A 16,953-nucleotide genomic window follows, 5' to 3' on the forward strand; every position below is an offset into this window, starting at 1 on the left:
AACCACCACAAACAAAGTCCACCCTGTTTGCTCTGCAATAAAAAAGATAAAAATAAAAAAATGATCTTAAAGTGACAACGTTCTCGCTAGGTATGTTTGTACAAGAGTTTTATTTACAGTGTTAACAAAGCAGGTGACTGTGTCAGTTAATTTATCCTCCATCTATCTTGTGCTCAGAGTTGACAGACTCGCAGCAAAAAAAAGGGTCCAGCCTCTGTGAGATAAACTAGAACCATGTTTGTCGGCGTAAAAGCAGAATATACATTGTCATAATTAACATTTTTAAAAATCTTTCAGTTGGGATTTATAAGACAAAAGGCAACAAAATACAGAGTCAGTATTTTAACACTTTAGACAAGCCCCTTCCTAGGCACTGAACTTCATGACGCAACAAAATCAAAACACAAAGAGATAAACTCATGAGGCACAAAAACAGAACTTGACATTCACAGGAAAAAACATATTTAAGTGTTCGTTGAGTCTTCAGGACGGTTTGGGCGTCGGGGGGGGGGGGGGGGGGGGGGGGGACAGAGAAGAGGGAGCAAAAGCCTCATTTCCTGAAAAAGGCGTTGCGCGTGATGCTGTACAACAGGTGATGAGGCTTTCGTTTTGGGGGCTCGGCCAGTGAAAAGACCTGCTGCTGAGGCACGCTGGTCGGGATGGTGATGTGACGCTGGTGAAGTGGGTGAAGGTTTTGGTGGTGTGGTGGGACAGAACCAGAGTAACCAATGTCTAAATGGTGAACGGAAAAAACAAAAAAATAAAAAAAAGTTACGAATGGAAATAAAAACGAAGATAGAAATTTGGCATCAAGTAAAACATTTTCTTACTTTTGCTCTTCTTCTGTTTGGCTCTTCTGGCATTAACAATGGCCTGTTTTCTTTGCTCTTCACTGATTTCCATTCCTGCCAACACACACACACACACACACACACACACACAGGTCAACATTTTCCAACCACCCTCTTCTTCCAACAGTTCCCCTTTTACTTGACATCTACCCACAGTCGCAGTTTTGCGTCATGAGTGAAAGGAATTTCTCGACTCACCCATCTCTTGGTCTTCTTTGACTCTGGATCTCTCCTTGGCGAAGGCCTGGAACCACCTCTGCTTGTCCTGGGCCTTCCTGCAGCACAGCACACACACAAACTCCAGCGTGGAGGCGTGGCGCAGGCGCAGAGCATTCCTCAGGGTCAGGCCCAGGTCTAAGTCCCGCCCGTCGGGCACGTCCACAACCTCGGTCTGGTCCATATCCAGCCGTCCGCGGTAGTGGAGCAGGTCTCTGCGCAGGACGTCTTTTTTACAGAAGACCAACTGGTGGTCAAACAGGAAGAAGCTGCGCTGTTGCATTTTGCCTTGTCGGACGACTCGAGTCAGTTCCCCAGAGTGGATCAGCTCTGAGCTGCGCTCCAGCACATCGGGCCCCTGCGATGGCACATTTACACAGATACAAAGTAGAGTCATTTATCAAATATATTTAATATTCTTCACCGAAGGGCGGTAAAACATATACACTACGTTTGATTAATAACCAGAGTACAACAGGAGGAATACTGATTAGCTCTCATCACCTCCCAGTGCAGAATGTCCACCTGCCAGTGAGCGATGGTGTCGACGCTCTCCAGCCGCCTCTTCCTCTCATTTATCAAACTGGCCACATTCTTCATGGCCTCATAAGCTTTGCTCACTCCGCTGTAGTCACTGCAATAAATCAGCAAAGGAACAATGAGCATAGGGTCCACCATGCACATTGGATTGAGAGAGAGGACATTTCCATTTATAGTAGTTCAATCACAATCCTGGACAAGGTAAGTCATCAAACCATGAATTCATTATTTAAAGTGAATGAATGAAGGATTATTGGATTGGTTAGCTCATGCTAGGCCACAAATACTGTACATATCGTTGCAGCTATTAGCATGCAGCTTTCATTGTACAGCCAAGGTAAAGTAATGCTTTACTGACAACAGTTTCATTGATTCAAGGTATAAAATGGCATAAAATGGACTTGTTGTAGAATTACATGTCTCTACAGCAACAAGCATCATTGGGTCCTGAAGTAGATGGCTTATGAACGATATACTGTAAACTATTTTATATATGTTAGTGCGGGGTGGTTGAAAATAATGGTGTCGGCTGGAGTGCAGTGAAGTTGCCATCTTTGCTTGCCTGCACCAGAATTTGTGAATAAATTGATGCTCAAAATGTACAATAAGCGTAAGTAGTATAACTAGTGAAGAAATGAATATCATGTACCTGTGGTCTTTTGGGGTGTACTTAAGCAGTTCTCCTAGCTGCAGGGGGTATTTACAGATCTTCTGAACGGGCGTGAGCAGGAAACCTGCAATGGAGATGTCGATCATCTGCTGGAGGAGCCGGCAGGCCTCAAAGAAATGCTTGTATTTGCCCGACTTCATGAGGCGCTGGAGCTCAGCGCAGGCTGCTGGATGAGTGTTACAATAGTCGGAGTAGATAGAGAAGCCCTCTCCCTTAGGACAAAAAAAAAGATACATTCAATGAAAATGTGGAACTACTAAATCCGGTAAATGCATGAGTTGAATTGGGACAGGTTTTGTGTGGGGTTGCCTACCTGCAAGAGAAAACAAGAGCCAATTTCACTGAGATGCGGTTGGTCTTTGTTGTACTTCTTCTCCAGGTCTCTGAGAAACTGCCTCTGAAACCTGTAGATGTCCTCTATGTTGCTGAAGATGGTCTTCAACTGCAGCTCAGTGAACATGTCCGGGTGTTTACGGCACTGACGGATGTAACCCTGGAAGTTGCACAAAACCAGAACTCTGACTAGACAGAAGGTATGGAAACAGTTCAAACATTGGCCAACAGGAGGTGCTAAAGAGAGAAAACATTTCTGAAAATGTAGCTTATGCTAAATATTCTATATCAAAAGGTTGAACTTTATTAGAACGTAGGTCAGCTTAAGAGCAGTGTGTGAATCATGTATGGATCAGATAACGGACAAGTAAAAGAGAAGCAGCAGCCCGAGGTGTAAACATTGCAGCTCTTACCTCACAGATGTCTTTTAGGTGCTTGATGTAGATGCGTTCAGTATTCATGATTTCCTGAACCACGTTGGTTCTCATCTGCTCCTTGTGCTGAGCGCTGTGTGTGTCCCTGGGAGCTGGATCTTCCTGGTCCGCTACACTCTCCACACTTTCTGCACTCGAGTCCTCCTGGTTCACCCGCACCTGAAAACACAGCCACCACACACACACACACACACACACACACACATAATGGGATCTCCGGAGCAGCATTCAAATCACAAATAAGTGGGTTTCAGTCAGGATTAGTTTTCCAAATATCTTCTTTGCAGTCCCCACACATGGCCAAACAAACATGGCTCGTGACATATTTTTTGCTTTTAATGAAAGCTCCTTAGCAAAATAAGAATCATTACAAATAACTAGTTAAACTATAGAAAACTCCTCATCCCTATGGTAGCGTGCAAGTTTAACCAGCTCTTGTTCGGCAACATTGATTAAGCGCCAAGCAATTACACAGCAGACGGCCATCTACCAATCAAATAACCTCACCGTGGTTACCACAGCCCGCCTAATTAAGACTCAACTGTCAACGGTCACCACAGAAACCAGCTGAACCTCTGAGTTTTGAACCCTTCCACACACACACACACACACTGGTGAGGTTTGTTTGGAGCTAAGCCCGTTTGCGGGTCTTTCCTGTGCTGCTGGAGAGCAAACGTGCGTTTAGACACGCAGGTCAGGAAGTCCACTTACCCTCACAAAGCTGGAGGGGAACCAGGCCTCCTTGTCAGCCACCCTGCCCCACCACCAGTCGTTATGCGAGGCATCCAGGACACGGATAACATCTCCAGCCTTGAAGGCCAGCTCCTGCTCCTCCATGGTCACATGGTCCCAGAGAGCCTCAGCATGCACCGTGTTGCCAGAGCTTATCCACTGAGAGGAACACACACAGATAAGATGGAAATACAATTACATGCCGGCTAAGCCCGTGTCTAACATGTACGATTATGTCTAGACTTGTGGACACTGCAGTGGTCGTCTGTTCCGTCAAACAGCTTGAGAACATTTTCACATGGCTGTTCACGAGGCACGCATACAACGAGATTAAAGGTTTCATCATGAATTCAATATCTTGGGGGAAGATGTTTGAGTGTTGCGACATGACATGTTGCCCTCCTCGGCTTTACCTCGTTGAGCACAGAGAGCTCCACCCCCGACTGGAGGTAGGGCGTGACATCGGTGAGCTCGTCAAAGCTGCCCTCCTCCTCCTCACTCACGCTGTCATCAAGTGTCGTCGAGCACTCAGACAAACCATCTGCAACACATATACAGAGGTTTCAAAAAAACTAAAAAAAAACGTATGGAGCTGATAACTTTCTGACAAGATCTAAATCATTCAGAAAACAAGCCACAGATGGAGGCACACCCTCATCTGGCTCCACACCAACATTTTCCTCCAACACACTTATTGACATTCCCAGACTCGGCTTTCTCACAGACTAAAATGTGTGATCGACAACAATCCCCCCGCGTTCTCACCGCTGAGCATTCTGTGGAGCTTACGCCGTCCAACGCGGTCCAGTCCGATGGGGGTGCTCTGGGAGAGGACGGAGGGTCGAAACCTGGCGGACACTGCTCTGTAGGGGGGAACCTGGTGGGAGGGGATGGGCGGCCGCGACAAAAGCTGCTGAGAAGAGACGAGAAAAAAACAAAAAACATCCCGGGATTTAAGGAAGAGCTCGCTTTCTCAAGCTTTCAACACCTTCCTGCTCCCTCGGTTGTCACATAGAAATAGAGCCTGTGACTGTTTGACAGATAACATTCATAACCAGGATGAAATATAACAGACTTTTTCATTTTCTGGTATTTTATGCCTTCACTACACACAGAGAAAGAGAGAACACTACATAAAGTTCCTCGTCTTTTTGTGCAGTTTGAATAATGCTCAATATTTCCTTGAATCACCAATTTAGTGGAGAGAAAATCTGTTTAAACTGATCTGCGCCCTTTAAAGTATCTACATATTTTCTGAGAAAGTCTATAAAACAAAATAAATGATCTTTCTGTATAAACCACAACTCACATGGCCAGCATTGGCAAGAACAATGTGGTGTTCTTGCCCAACCAAGTGGAGGATAGACAGTATTTTTTACTTTGGAAACAAGTTGGAGTTGAGTTTAAACATGCTTCTAAACTTGAATTGCATTACTTGAATTCCTTCTTTGGCAATCAGCCTGAAGCCGACCTCGATTCAACACCTGAGTCATTGACGGGAAGTATCCGACCACATTTCCAGTTCATACACAGTAAGTGGAAATTGATCTCAGCATTTTCATTGTTTTCAAAAACGACGTGCTTCCAGTGGGTTTAAACCATAACTGTAAAGACTTACAGAAGGAAGGCGGTCGTCTTTCTCCTCAGTATCAGCAGAGAACAGATCAACAACTCCTATGACAGAGATTGGACGCTGCCTCATGCCTTGAACGTCTCCGTTCATGCTGCAGTTCTCACGGCTCTCTCCGTTCCCACTCGCGTCATCACTGCTGCAGTCTTTATGCAATGATGTATTTGCCGTCCTTCCTTCAGCGTGCAGCTCTGCCACTTCCTCTGGAATAGAGTGCTTCCTGGAAATGAGCTGCCCGTAGTCCGAGATGGGACGAGGTCTCGAGCGTCCGCTCCTTCGCCTGGCCTTGACGGATGGTATTTCCGTGGATGCATCTGTGGGTGACGGGGGTGACTCCGAGAGGCATGGAGGAGAGATAGGAGGGGTGCTGCTGGTTGTTGGAGAGACTTCCTCTGTTTGGAGAAGTGCTTCTGGCTCTTGTTGATCTGATGTCGCCTATAGGGATGAAAAAGTGTCATTCAAAACTCAGGAAGGACGATGATATTGACTTGATGTTTGTTCATCAGAAACAAAACGGTACTCTCTGCAAGTCATAAAAGCTCCAACTAGACGCAATAGTCTTGCTTGGATCTCAAGAGGGAAACCACAATAATCCGCGTCATGTGAACGTATTCAAGTTCACACAGTGACTTGACTCCACATACTGAACACAATGAACCTTAAATGCTTATCAAGTTCAAATAAGAACTGCCACAGAAACACATATTCCACAATTACATGTTATCATTCTGTATGTGTTGTCAGCATGAATCGTTTACTCAACGCTCAAATATTGGCTCGTGGTTACTCATTTGGGAATTGTTCTAAGCCTGTTAGTCAGCCAGCGGTATCAAACCTCACCTCTTGGTTCTCTCGATCTGGGTCCCGTCCCCGGCATATACACTGGAAAGGCACACAGTGGACTAGCACCATTGTGAACACACACACACACACACACACACACACACACACACACACACACACACACACACACACACACACACACACACACACACACACACACACACACACACACACACACACACACACACACACACACACACACACACACACACACACACACACACACGCACAGACTGACCTGTGCCTTTAATGTTTTTGAGGCCAGTAAAAGCCGCTTGATTTGTACGGTAAGCAAATCAGATTTTTTCGGTTCATCTTCAAAGGCCAAATCGTACTCCTAGACAAAAGCACACGTCACTATAACGGTGTGTCTCTGGATCCCGTCTGCCTGGTGGTGCTGCTAGCCGTCCAAGGCCCACCAGTGTCCACGGTGCTGGACTTTGATCCACTTGGCTTCAGCTAGAGGGAGGCGAGGGGGGGGGGGGGGAGACGGGGGCTGTACTCACTCTTAGCTGCCTACCCTCCCACAGTAACAGGGCTATGGAGCAGTTTTGCGCAAGGGCCACTAATCATAAACAAAGCCTAATCATTAACTCTGCTCCTTCAGTGTGCCTGGTAGCACAGAACAGCTGGCTGAAGCACGTGACCCTCAGTCAGTATATCATACACGGCTGACATGCCTACATCATTATTTATTTGACACCGAAGGGAACTTTGGACACACACAGCTCTCTTTTTATTCTTTTTAAAGCATACGAGCACAATGCTGACAAGCATCCTGGCGTTGACATGCAGACTTATCGCAGCGGGTTAGAATCATGCCAGATTCAAAGATCACCTTCATAAAATCACTTCTTAGAGGTGCGATGGTTCATTTCCCAAGACAAGGGTCAATGCCATTCAGCAGGAACATTGGCATCCATCAATGATCACGCTGTTCTAGATTATAAGCAAAACCTTTCCACTGTCTTTTAATTCCTTCCTCTTTTGAAAGTTCACAGAGAGCCTGTTATCTAATGATTTCCAATCCCATGTTTTGAAGTCAATGATAACGATGCTGCTAATGTGTGACACATTGTGCAGCTTTGTTCCCGTTCAGCTGCAGCATATTTTATCCATCTAGTCGTTGTAATCAAGGAGACCACTTGCATAAAGATAACACTCGCTTGATGCCATCATTGTTTTTCACACATCCTGCATTGTATCAGAACATCTGGATCTCCTGTGCCAATAAGCAGGGAGAAACAGGTGAGCTAATACTGACTGCTAATAATAAGACCCCTGTCATTTTTCACACGCGTGCTTTTCATCCCTTACCTCATTTGGTAGCACGTTGACTTCAGTCTGATCTTGCTGTTGGAAAGCTTCTTCCTGGCTCAGAGGAGATGATTCGCATCCCGCTGTCGGTTTATAACCACCTGTCGAGGCCGCAGTTGGTGATTCATAATGAGGTTCATAATGAGCAGTCTGCTCTGTTCCCTCTGGGGGCTCCACAGAAACTAGGCTGACAAGGACCTGGTGCTGCTGGGGGCCGTCACTGTATTCAGGCTGTAGAGGAACCAGAGGGGTGCGTTCGACAGACATGACCCGGGCTCTGACAGGCGAGGGCCGGCGCTGTCGCTCGCTGCTTGTTAGGCAAGGCACGCGGCGGGAGTAGTCATCGTGGAGACGGGTCAGGGGTGACAACGGAGTCGGAGAGGTAGGGCTGGGGGAGGGACTTCGCCTGCGTCTGACGGTCAGGTCAGTTTTGCTGCCGACTAGCTTTAGCATCGGCTCCTTGGTCATCGCGGGGCTCTTCCTGCTGCCAACAGCGTGGCCCTGGAGGTCCACCGAGGAGGCGCTGGCTGTCCTCTGGATGTTTGCTGTCCCGTTCGGCGTGCTAGTCCTCTGGGTGTCCTCCTGAAGCAAAGGAGGTCCTGGAGACGGGGCTTTGCGTCTGAAAGGTGCCTTAAATATGTGAAGATTCTCTGCACTTCTGCTCAGTCTGCTCAGCACCTTCACATTTGTGCTCTCGTTCACGTTCTTTGTTTGGACGTTGACGCTGGATGTCCGATCTGGTTTCCGACTGTCCGTAGCTTCGCTTGTGCCGCTTCCTGCTACCCTCCTGTTCCCCGTGTCCAGTATAGAGATGCGTCCGGCCCCGTACGCTCTCCTGATACTCCTCGAGAACCGCGTGTTGCGCGTGAGACCATCTCCTTCCTCATTTTCCTCATCATCGAGGTCCTCAATATCTGATCCACAGTGGCTCATCACAGCAAACTTCTGGCCATAAAAACTTCCATTCGACACACCGTATCCGTCTGCAAACTTTAAATGATTTGCATCATCGAGACCAGGGTCAAAGGTGGCCACACCTGTGCCATTAGCCATGTCCTGATCCGATGGGTCATGTTCTCCATCTTGGCTGACTGCCCCTCTACTCTGTATACCCTGGAGCACGGAGGAGCGGAGCTTTTTGAAGGAGTCCACAACACCCAGTCCAGGTAGTCCTGACCAGGACTGGGGGACACTGTTGCTGTCGTTGCTGTGGGTTGAGGAGGAGCTGTCGGTGGTTGGACTGTGAGCGGGGACGGGGCCCTTCCTCGGGTTGGAAAAAAGCCTCATAATTCTTGAGGAATAAGGCTTTCCCTCAGGTTGACCGATAACAGGGTTGGACCAGGAGGAGGAGTTGATGCCATTCAATCGGTTCTCGTGAGGACCCGCAGTCACCGGCTGTACTTGGGCGCCACACCCGGACAGCAGAGATGGGACTACGCTGCTGTCAGCATGGCTGTGGAATGGGAATATATCACTGAGGGGTCTGCTTTGGATTAGCGGGTCAGCTTTAGAGTTGTGGAGGCTCGGGAGAGAGTCTTCGCTGGTGGACAAGACCCTGTCCTGTTGTTCAGCCTGCAAAACCAAAACAGAGATTCATTATTCAGCATAACAATAAAGAATTTAGTGTGTGTGAACTTTACAGTATAGTTTCCTCTGTGTTTGTATGTGGGAGAGGAGCAACAGAGAGAATAAAGGGAGAGACACAGATAAACAGAAGGATCTCCCTCAGTGTGCACACACAGGATCCAGAGGAGTGAAACATATTTCACTGAGAACACTACGTGCATTTGTCCTTGGTGCTGTATTTCAATGTCCAAGGAGAGCTGAGGCCCAGGTCGGGGTGGTGTTTTGCCAAGTTCGGCTTTATGCGAGTGTGTGTGTGTGTCCGTGTCTGTGTGTGTGCTTCAGGGCAGTGGCAAATGCAGCTTGAGCCTTTGAAGTGAGGCTTTGTGAGCGTGACTAAGCAATGAAACTTGCTAATCCATTGTGATTAATGCAATAAATTGCCCAGTTTTCTCCAGATTACGTAGATGATGAGGTGACGGTGTGGGGGAGGGTTGTGTGGTCTTCAAATCAGTAAACATAGTTGAACTCTTTGTCCTAATACACAGGCAGTCCTCAATGTTCGTCTATGTAGGATTCATTCTAGTAGGTGTTTTTCACAGGGTACATTTAGCTCGTCAAGTTCCAAGTTTTCTAGTAAACCATGGCTCGTGTGACCCTTAAACTAGGGCGGCTAAATAGCGTTCAAGTATCATTTGTTTTACACATTACACAGTTTGTGCATTCTGGGATGTTAAAAATAGAATTACTTCAATCACTGCTGATTCTTTTACATTGTCTTGTCTCCTAAGAACACACCTCACTATATTGTTATTATCATTCAGGTATTCAACATTGGAAAAACGTAGTGATTCTGTCACCATCACTTTAAAGGCAGCGTTGCCTCCACTGTCTGCTATATGTAGGCCCCACATGCTGGGAAGTCCTGGAGCGCTCCCATGCCTCCCGTCCTCATGCGTGTTCAGCAGCAGACGGGCTCTCTCAGTCAAACTCTCTGTGGGATCTTCTGTCACTTGGACCGGCTCACTCCATCACACAGAGCACTTATGTAAACACAGAGCCACCGCTGCCAAGCACCGCTGCTGACAGACAGTAAACACCCCTCGTGAACAATGTGCCGCTTTCAAAGCCACGCTGAATTGTCTTCTTGTTACTTTCTCCCTCCTCGGCCACTGAAAGGATCACGTTGAGCAGCAGCTGGAAAAATAGACGCAATCAATTATTCCAGCTGTTTTTCAAGCACAAAGATTAGATAGGAGAGGAATGTATACAGCTCGAGTGGCTTGTTTCTGTTTTGAATACTCGCGTCGTGCTATCGCCCATTCCACCGACAGTGCCATCCTTCAACACCTTTCTGCCTTCTCCCTAAACTTGGCGCCAACTATCACAGGCCAGTTGGCGTCTACCTACGCTTGGCAGTGCTGTTATTTAGAACCAAGCCGACGCAGGTGGTGGCTTTCACAAAAGGACGACACAGATTTTTGCATCGACCAATGTCAGCTTTGATGTACGAGGTAGACAAACTTGTTTCACTGTTGACATGGCCGGTCTGTTGGCAATCCATAACTAACAATTTTAAAAACAGATTAAACACACCGACAACTGCAGTTTCCTTAACTATGAAAAGCTGTTCTTACTCTGAAAAATATAATACAAAAGGAATACTTAACGGTTTCTTTTACTCAAGGTACTGTATTATGTTGTGCGGGAAAAGCATAATCCTGAGAATACTTTTCATTTATCTCTAAAAGTCAAGATCAAAAGTTTAAATCTTTGGCATCCTCTCCTCCATATTTTCTTAAAACTACTACGCCCATATCTACAGCTATGCATATTGCAACATCCAGACGTACGTTTATGTTAATAAACACACCCGACTGTCTGTGAATGCAGGTCACTTTTCCTGTGAACTTTCCCATTTCATCTTTGCTCTGCCTCCGTACCAGGATCACTGTTGCTCTGTGGCTTCCTCCTGCTAGGCTGTGGATGGGAGCGGTGCACTGGGGCCCTGGTCCACAGTTAATTAAGAGCTCAGGGAGGAGCCCGCCACCCCCCCCCCCCACACATGGCAGCCAGCTGGAGCCAGCCTCAGATTAGACTCCCAGAGACGAGGATGAACACACTCACCCAGATACATAAACAAGTATACAAGGGCTCAAAGCATGCACTGCAAAAACACATGCGCAATTAGTTCGAGCATCCTTTCACATATAGCACGGCCCATGTCCATGTGCACTCACACACATGCGTGCACTGAGCTGAGCAGGGAGGGAGGAAGGCATTTAAATCACAGACTCCCTTCCTGTTGGGCTACAAAACCCAGGCGGTTATGCAAGGAGTCATAAATGCATATAGTGATTGGTGAACTTCTACTCGTAGTTCACCTCTGCAGAGGCATGTCCCGCCTGAGGCTGGGATAAAACAAATTAGGTCAAAATGAACTGAGCATTAAATTGAAAAACCACAAGACAGAAAGTATCGAGGGAAAGTTTTTCTGTCATTTTCCGTTGTCTGGATTAACTCGGAGACAGACACAACCGCCCCGGAGCAACACCGTCATTCCTTCGTAAGCTGCCACACTACTGGTCGTCTATTTGTCTCAAGGAATGAAAGCTTTGCGGAAGACGTCGCTCCGACATGTCCTAAAACAACACGCCATTATGTTTTAAAGAACAGATTGGCTGATTAGCTAAATCACTGTGTGTAACCGGGGTTCTGTGACACTTAAGCTGCACATATGTTCAGAACTAGAGCAAAAATTCACTGTGTTTTGTCTTTCAAATTAATCAGTTCACATCGTGGTTGTACAAGTGCCTGTAGCAAGATTAACAACACTTGATAATATTCAGTATTACATATTTGAATCCACATTAAAACCTTATTAGCCTTGATGCTTGTTATCTGACTTTACAGCCTGTTTCCTGGCAAAGATTAAAAAGCGTCAGCATAAAAACTCTGAAGGAAATTTACTGTATGAGGGACCAGTGTATGCTAGTGTGTGTGTGTGTGTGTGCGTGTGTTTGTAGCCTATTCCTCTTCTATCCCAGTAATAATCTTATGAGCGGAGCTTTACCAGTCTGTGTTCAGGACTGGTTTCATCTACACATGATAGCCTAATCAGGGCGACAACTAAGCTATTCAGCACTGACTGAGAGTGACACCCAAAGCTTGTAAACAGCCCACAAGGGCTTGACAGCAGGGGGCCACTTGGCCTGTGTGCACTCTACATTTTAAGGGTGAAAATGTAAGAGATAAAAAGGCAAAAAAATTCCACAAATGGTATGTCACCTATGTTGTGGTCACATGATTATGAGATCGACAACATGTCCAGTCTGGATCACATGCTACCGGTTCAGTTTCATGGGTAAAGTCTCACATTTGTCCATGACCTAGTTCCTCATTTTTTGACATATAAGATAGAAGGAGATTGGGAAATGCCACGCCCCCTTTCTATAGAGCGTGGGAAGTACAGGTAGAGGCCAAACCAGGGAGTGTCACCACTCTCACACACTCACCTGATCTGCTGTGGACTGTCGCCGAGACAGACGGACAGAAATCTAACACCACACAGTGCACAAGGCTTAGGGAGGACAAAACACCACTGAGTCTCGTTGTTAACAGTCAACAGTGTAACCTGACAGCGATGCAACAATAACCATAAGGCTCATTATTCCAATGGGGATCTGAGACAACCTTAAACATGGGTTCCCATCGGTTTGTGAGCTTGGAAATAGTTTACGCTGCAGGTTGATGATGGACACAGTATTTCCCTGGCACAAACGTCCTAGTTGACTCAGTCACAGCTCTGAAAGTGGCTGTGACTGAGTCACAGCTCTACGGTCTGAAGTACTAAAGTAATGCAGGCTACGTTCATAAACTACAGACACTTTGCTCTCTTTTGAATTACAACCGTGTATAATATAAACTGGTGTCAAATTATATCGCAGTAGTCTACCATTGTAAACATATATAGCCTTGTTTTTAATGCATCCTCTGTAAAGCAGAGGAGTGTGGCCTTTTAGTATTTAACAGTGAGTGATCTTGACACCACAGTTTACCCCTAGTAACAACATCTGGGGGAGCCACGAAAACAAGACATTTTTATTGTTTGAAAACTGTAGTGACGGCTGCAGAAGTGTAGCTGAGTTCGTCCAAGAAGGAAGCAGACTCTGGAGCTGTGGAAGGGGATTACACTGAGAACTTTTCTAAGCCCACAAAAGAACTCGGGGCCAAACTGCTTATTTATTTCTGCATTAATTAACTTTCTTTGGCCATAAAGCTCTTTGTAGTAAGTGCCTCCCCCCCCCCTCCTCCCCAAACCCCTCCTTCACCAACTCCCTGCACAGCCTGGCATCTCCCACATCACTATAACAACCAGGGCTGTAATGCACGACAATAACCCCCTCTGGTCCCATTTCACACGGGAGCACAAGAGGGAGAAATCACCGCAAACTGTACTGTGACAATTATAACAAATAATGTAAAGGAGTTGTAGTATAACTTGTCGCTTGTTTTAGCTGTGAGTTCAAACTTATGCAGATAATAGAAAACACAAGTGGCTCACCCTGCTCATAGTCGCTGATGTTGTCCTCCTGACCCGTCTTCTCGCATCAACAGAGCAGCTGTTTTCGTTGTTTATCCATGGTGGAGTAGCCCGGGTTTCTCTGAGCTCCCTGCTGCCTCGCACTCGTCGTCGTCTCGCAAAAACATGTCGGGTACAAAAACCACGACAAGTGCGCTGGCTGCTGCTGACTAGTTACCCCGCAACATATTGAGACAAATGGCTGTCTGACTCCTGAAAGACACTGGGCTAGCAACTTGAGCTAGCTCACGAGCTCACTGATAAACTTTTTTTTTTCCTAAATTACGCAAGCTTTGGGTTGTTTCTTTTTTTTTTTCAATTTAGCTTTCACCGACCGGCAAAACCTGTTGGTAGTCAATGAACCGCACAAAATAAATACTGAGTCATGCCATTTCTTCCGAAGTTGTTATTTCGATGATGAATCCAGTTCAAAAAGCTCTTTCTTGCGGGATCGAGCTGGCGAGCATCATTAATGCACTTGTTGCAGTGTCTCCAGGGGGCGTGGCTTCGAGAGGTTACTGGTTGACCACAGCGTGACCATGCGGCTAACAGCCAATCATAATTTAGTAGATGGGTCCGTCACCGCGAAGTCACGCCCACGGTGAAACGCACTTCATTGAGGAAAAGAAAAAAGAATGCTGCTCTTCATTTCCTGCAGCTCCTTGAACAAAAAGAGACTGGACCTTCCAGTTGCTGTTGCACGGTCTTCCTCTTGTCAAGTTGCCAAGACAATTAATGTCTCGGGTATTTCTGTTGTGCATGCCCATCCCCAAATACCTGAGTAAGAATCACGTAGTGACACTTCGTGAATGTTGTCTTGGAACAGAACAACGAGGAACAATAAAAGGTGTCATGTTTGACACAATTGTGACAAACATGACACCACGCCTCTATTTGATGTGCGATGATGTTTTTTTATTTACAGGCTGATGATCTTTTTACATCACATACAATACCCGCAGTGGGAGACAATTCAGATTATTTTAAAGTAGCAATACAACAGTGTAAATGTCCTGCATTTAAAATGTGACTTAAGTAAAAGTATGGAAGTATTACCAGCAAAATGTACTTAATATTTAAAAAAGAAAACTGAGAAATTGCTCCTGTGTCTACATTCTATTATTGGGTTATTATCACTGATGCACAAATGTGTTAAAAGGTAAGTTACAGTGTGGAGCTTTTTTAAACTACTTTATTTCCATGGGTAGTTAATCTATAACAATACAATGAAATGTATAATCAGTAAAGCGACCACAGTAGTCAAATACATGCAGTGGAGTAAAATGTATGATGTTTCGCTCTGAAATATAATGTAGTAAAGGTATTAAAGTAGCATAGAATGGAAATGGAAGTACCTGCGATCAGTAGTTGAGAAAATGCACTTTATTACATTGCACAATGCATTATAGAGTCGACCAAAGTTTACATTTACCAGCAGTTTTAAAGAAATGATGCCTAACTCAAGCCCCAAAGATTATGAACCCAGAGAAGGTAGTGTCATCATCTTCATCAGCAAAGAGCCCATTGAACAGCTCTCCTCCAGCCACCTGCAGCCATACCTTGTCCCCCACAGCCAGGTGCAGCACAGCGCCCCCTGCTGCCTGATCTTCGCTGCTCTGGTAGGTATCTGTGGTGTGGATTATCTTCGCACCGTTCTTCACCAGAGCCACCTTCACGTTTCTGGCGTAGACGGTGATGTGGTAGTTGAAGAAATAGGCCCCTGCCGCGGAGCACGTGAATCTTCCTGTTTGTGGATCGTAGTGATTCTGTTCATTGTAAATGATCTTGTCGAACCGGATCGGTGCATTGGCTGCTGGGAGTTTACTTTGCGCTGTGAGTCCCACAGAGAAGGCACTTTTAGAGATAACAAGTGCATCTCCCTTCTCACCCTTATCCCCTTGCTCTCCCCGAGCCCCTCTCTCACCACGATAACCAATATTGCCTTTGTGACCTGGGATACCAATTTCCCCCTTAGACCCTGTCCTCCCAGGGGGTCCCAATGGACCCTGAATGCCTCTGTCACCTCTAAGGCCAATCTCCCCCTTCGGACCCTCTGGTCCAAGAGGCCCCAAATCACCTTTAGGTCCTTGGGGTCCCGACAACCCAAGCTCTCCCTTACTTCCTTTCAGGCCTATGGGCCCTTGGACTCCTTGGGGCCCCATTTTCCCAGGGGGTCCCCGTTCTCCATTGTCTCCTCTTTTTCCTTTGAGCCCTGCTGGGCCAACTGCACCTGTAAATGACAAGAACACAATAAACCTCCCATCCTTTTATCGTCAGTGTTTACGATTCAGTACATATTTTCCAGAAAGCCAAATAAGCTACAACAAATATTAATATGTTGTGTTTGAATAAAGTATGTACAGCTGGTAACAAATAGATTAATGTTTCAACACATGTCACTTTACAGATCTGTTTATTTTTCAGTGGTGCTGTTAATTCTGAAGATACATACCGAGTTCCCCTTTGTCTCCCTTGTGGCCATTATTGCCTGCTGATCCAATAAGGCCAACTTGACCTTTTAATGGGTGATTCAGAAATGAGTGTTATTATAAATTGTGAAGTTGAAGTTTAAGACAAGTAAAAAAGTTAATTGACTCAGGGTTTTAAACTTACCTTGATCACCTTTGTCACCTCGGAGTCCATCTCGGCCGTCTCTGCCAGGTGTGCCGTTGTGTCCAGGGTCCCCTGGTATTCCAGGGTGTCCACCAACACAGCCTTTATTCTGTGTTTCTTCCTGTGTGACACACCGGACTGCCAATAGCAGAAGCAAGAGAGTGACTCTAACCCTCACCTGCAACATTGTAGCCGATGCAGCAGTCTAACAAGAACTAACATCCAACAATGCAAAAACTTTTAGACTAAAAGAAGTTAAAGCCGGTGCATAGTTTGCCTCATGCACTACTCATATGAGAACACGCAGCGATGAACCTAATTGTTCTGAAACAGGAATACTCCGGAGGAGTAGAGTGGAACAAAAGACAAATAATACACCGACCCAAAGAAAACATAAACTGGACAAGAACTTTGGACAAGAGGAACGTCAGTCCTCAAAGCCATTTCATTGGTCCGACCGTGTTTGTGGCTTACTCATTGAGTCTGTCTGTTACGCATCACCGGTGCCTATTCAGTCGCTTCTCTGGTCTAGTTGAGGCGAATAATACGCATAGAGTGTATGTCAGGGCCAGACATGCAAAAGGCCCCATAGTTTCACATGTGCTGCCTTCCTAGTAAAGCAAACGGAA

At 46.1% G+C, this 16,953-nt stretch overlaps 2 protein-coding genes across 3 annotated transcripts; both read right to left on the reverse strand.

Annotated features, from left to right (window-relative positions):
- Positions 1–100: 100 nt before the first annotated feature.
- On the reverse strand, positions 101–14,138 carry spata13 (spermatogenesis associated 13). 2 transcript variants are annotated; one of them, XM_079181568.1, is made up of 13 exons: positions 13,694–14,138; positions 7,567–9,138; positions 5,395–5,841; positions 4,542–4,686; positions 4,190–4,317; positions 3,756–3,935; positions 3,024–3,203; positions 2,591–2,770; positions 2,257–2,489; positions 1,572–1,701; positions 1,050–1,425; positions 831–905; positions 101–732 (listed from the first exon to the last, which is right to left on the reverse strand). In XM_079181568.1, exons 1-13 carry the CDS (start codon positions 13,700–13,702, stop codon positions 551–553), a joined length of 3,837 nt encoding a protein of 1,278 aa, XP_079037694.1. In that variant the 5' UTR covers positions 13,703–14,138; the 3' UTR covers positions 101–550. The 2 variants fall into 2 exon arrangements, with proteins under 2 accessions (XP_079037694.1, XP_079037693.1); XM_079181567.1 differs by having other exon boundaries at positions 4,542–4,689.
- A 1,033-nt stretch (positions 14,139–15,171) lies between these two features.
- Positions 15,172–16,511, reverse strand: c1qtnf9 (C1q and TNF related 9; the record flags this gene model as incomplete). The annotated part of the gene is made up of 3 exons (XM_079181076.1): positions 15,172–15,941; positions 16,164–16,226; positions 16,325–16,511. The coding sequence occupies 3 exons, from the start codon at positions 16,509–16,511 to the stop codon at positions 15,172–15,174; spliced, it is 1,020 nt and encodes a 339-aa protein (XP_079037202.1).
- Between the last annotated feature and the right edge of the window lie 442 nt (positions 16,512–16,953).

The sequence above is a fragment of the Pholis gunnellus genome (assembly GCF_910591455.1).
Source record: "Pholis gunnellus genome assembly, chromosome: 20".
Taxonomy (NCBI): domain Eukaryota; kingdom Metazoa; phylum Chordata; class Actinopteri; order Perciformes; family Pholidae; genus Pholis; species Pholis gunnellus.

Excerpts from the sequence above, each read along its gene's own strand:
- spata13 (XM_079181567.1), bottom strand. Across the intron at positions 4,318-4,541 it reads GCTCCACAGAATGCTCAGCG|ATGGTTTGTCTGAGTGCTCG; the intron begins GTGAGAACGCGG and ends TATGTGTTGCAG. Across the intron at positions 3,936-4,189 it reads AGCTCTCTGTGCTCAACGAG|TGGATAAGCTCTGGCAACAC; the intron begins GTAAAGCCGAGG and ends TGTTCCTCTCAG.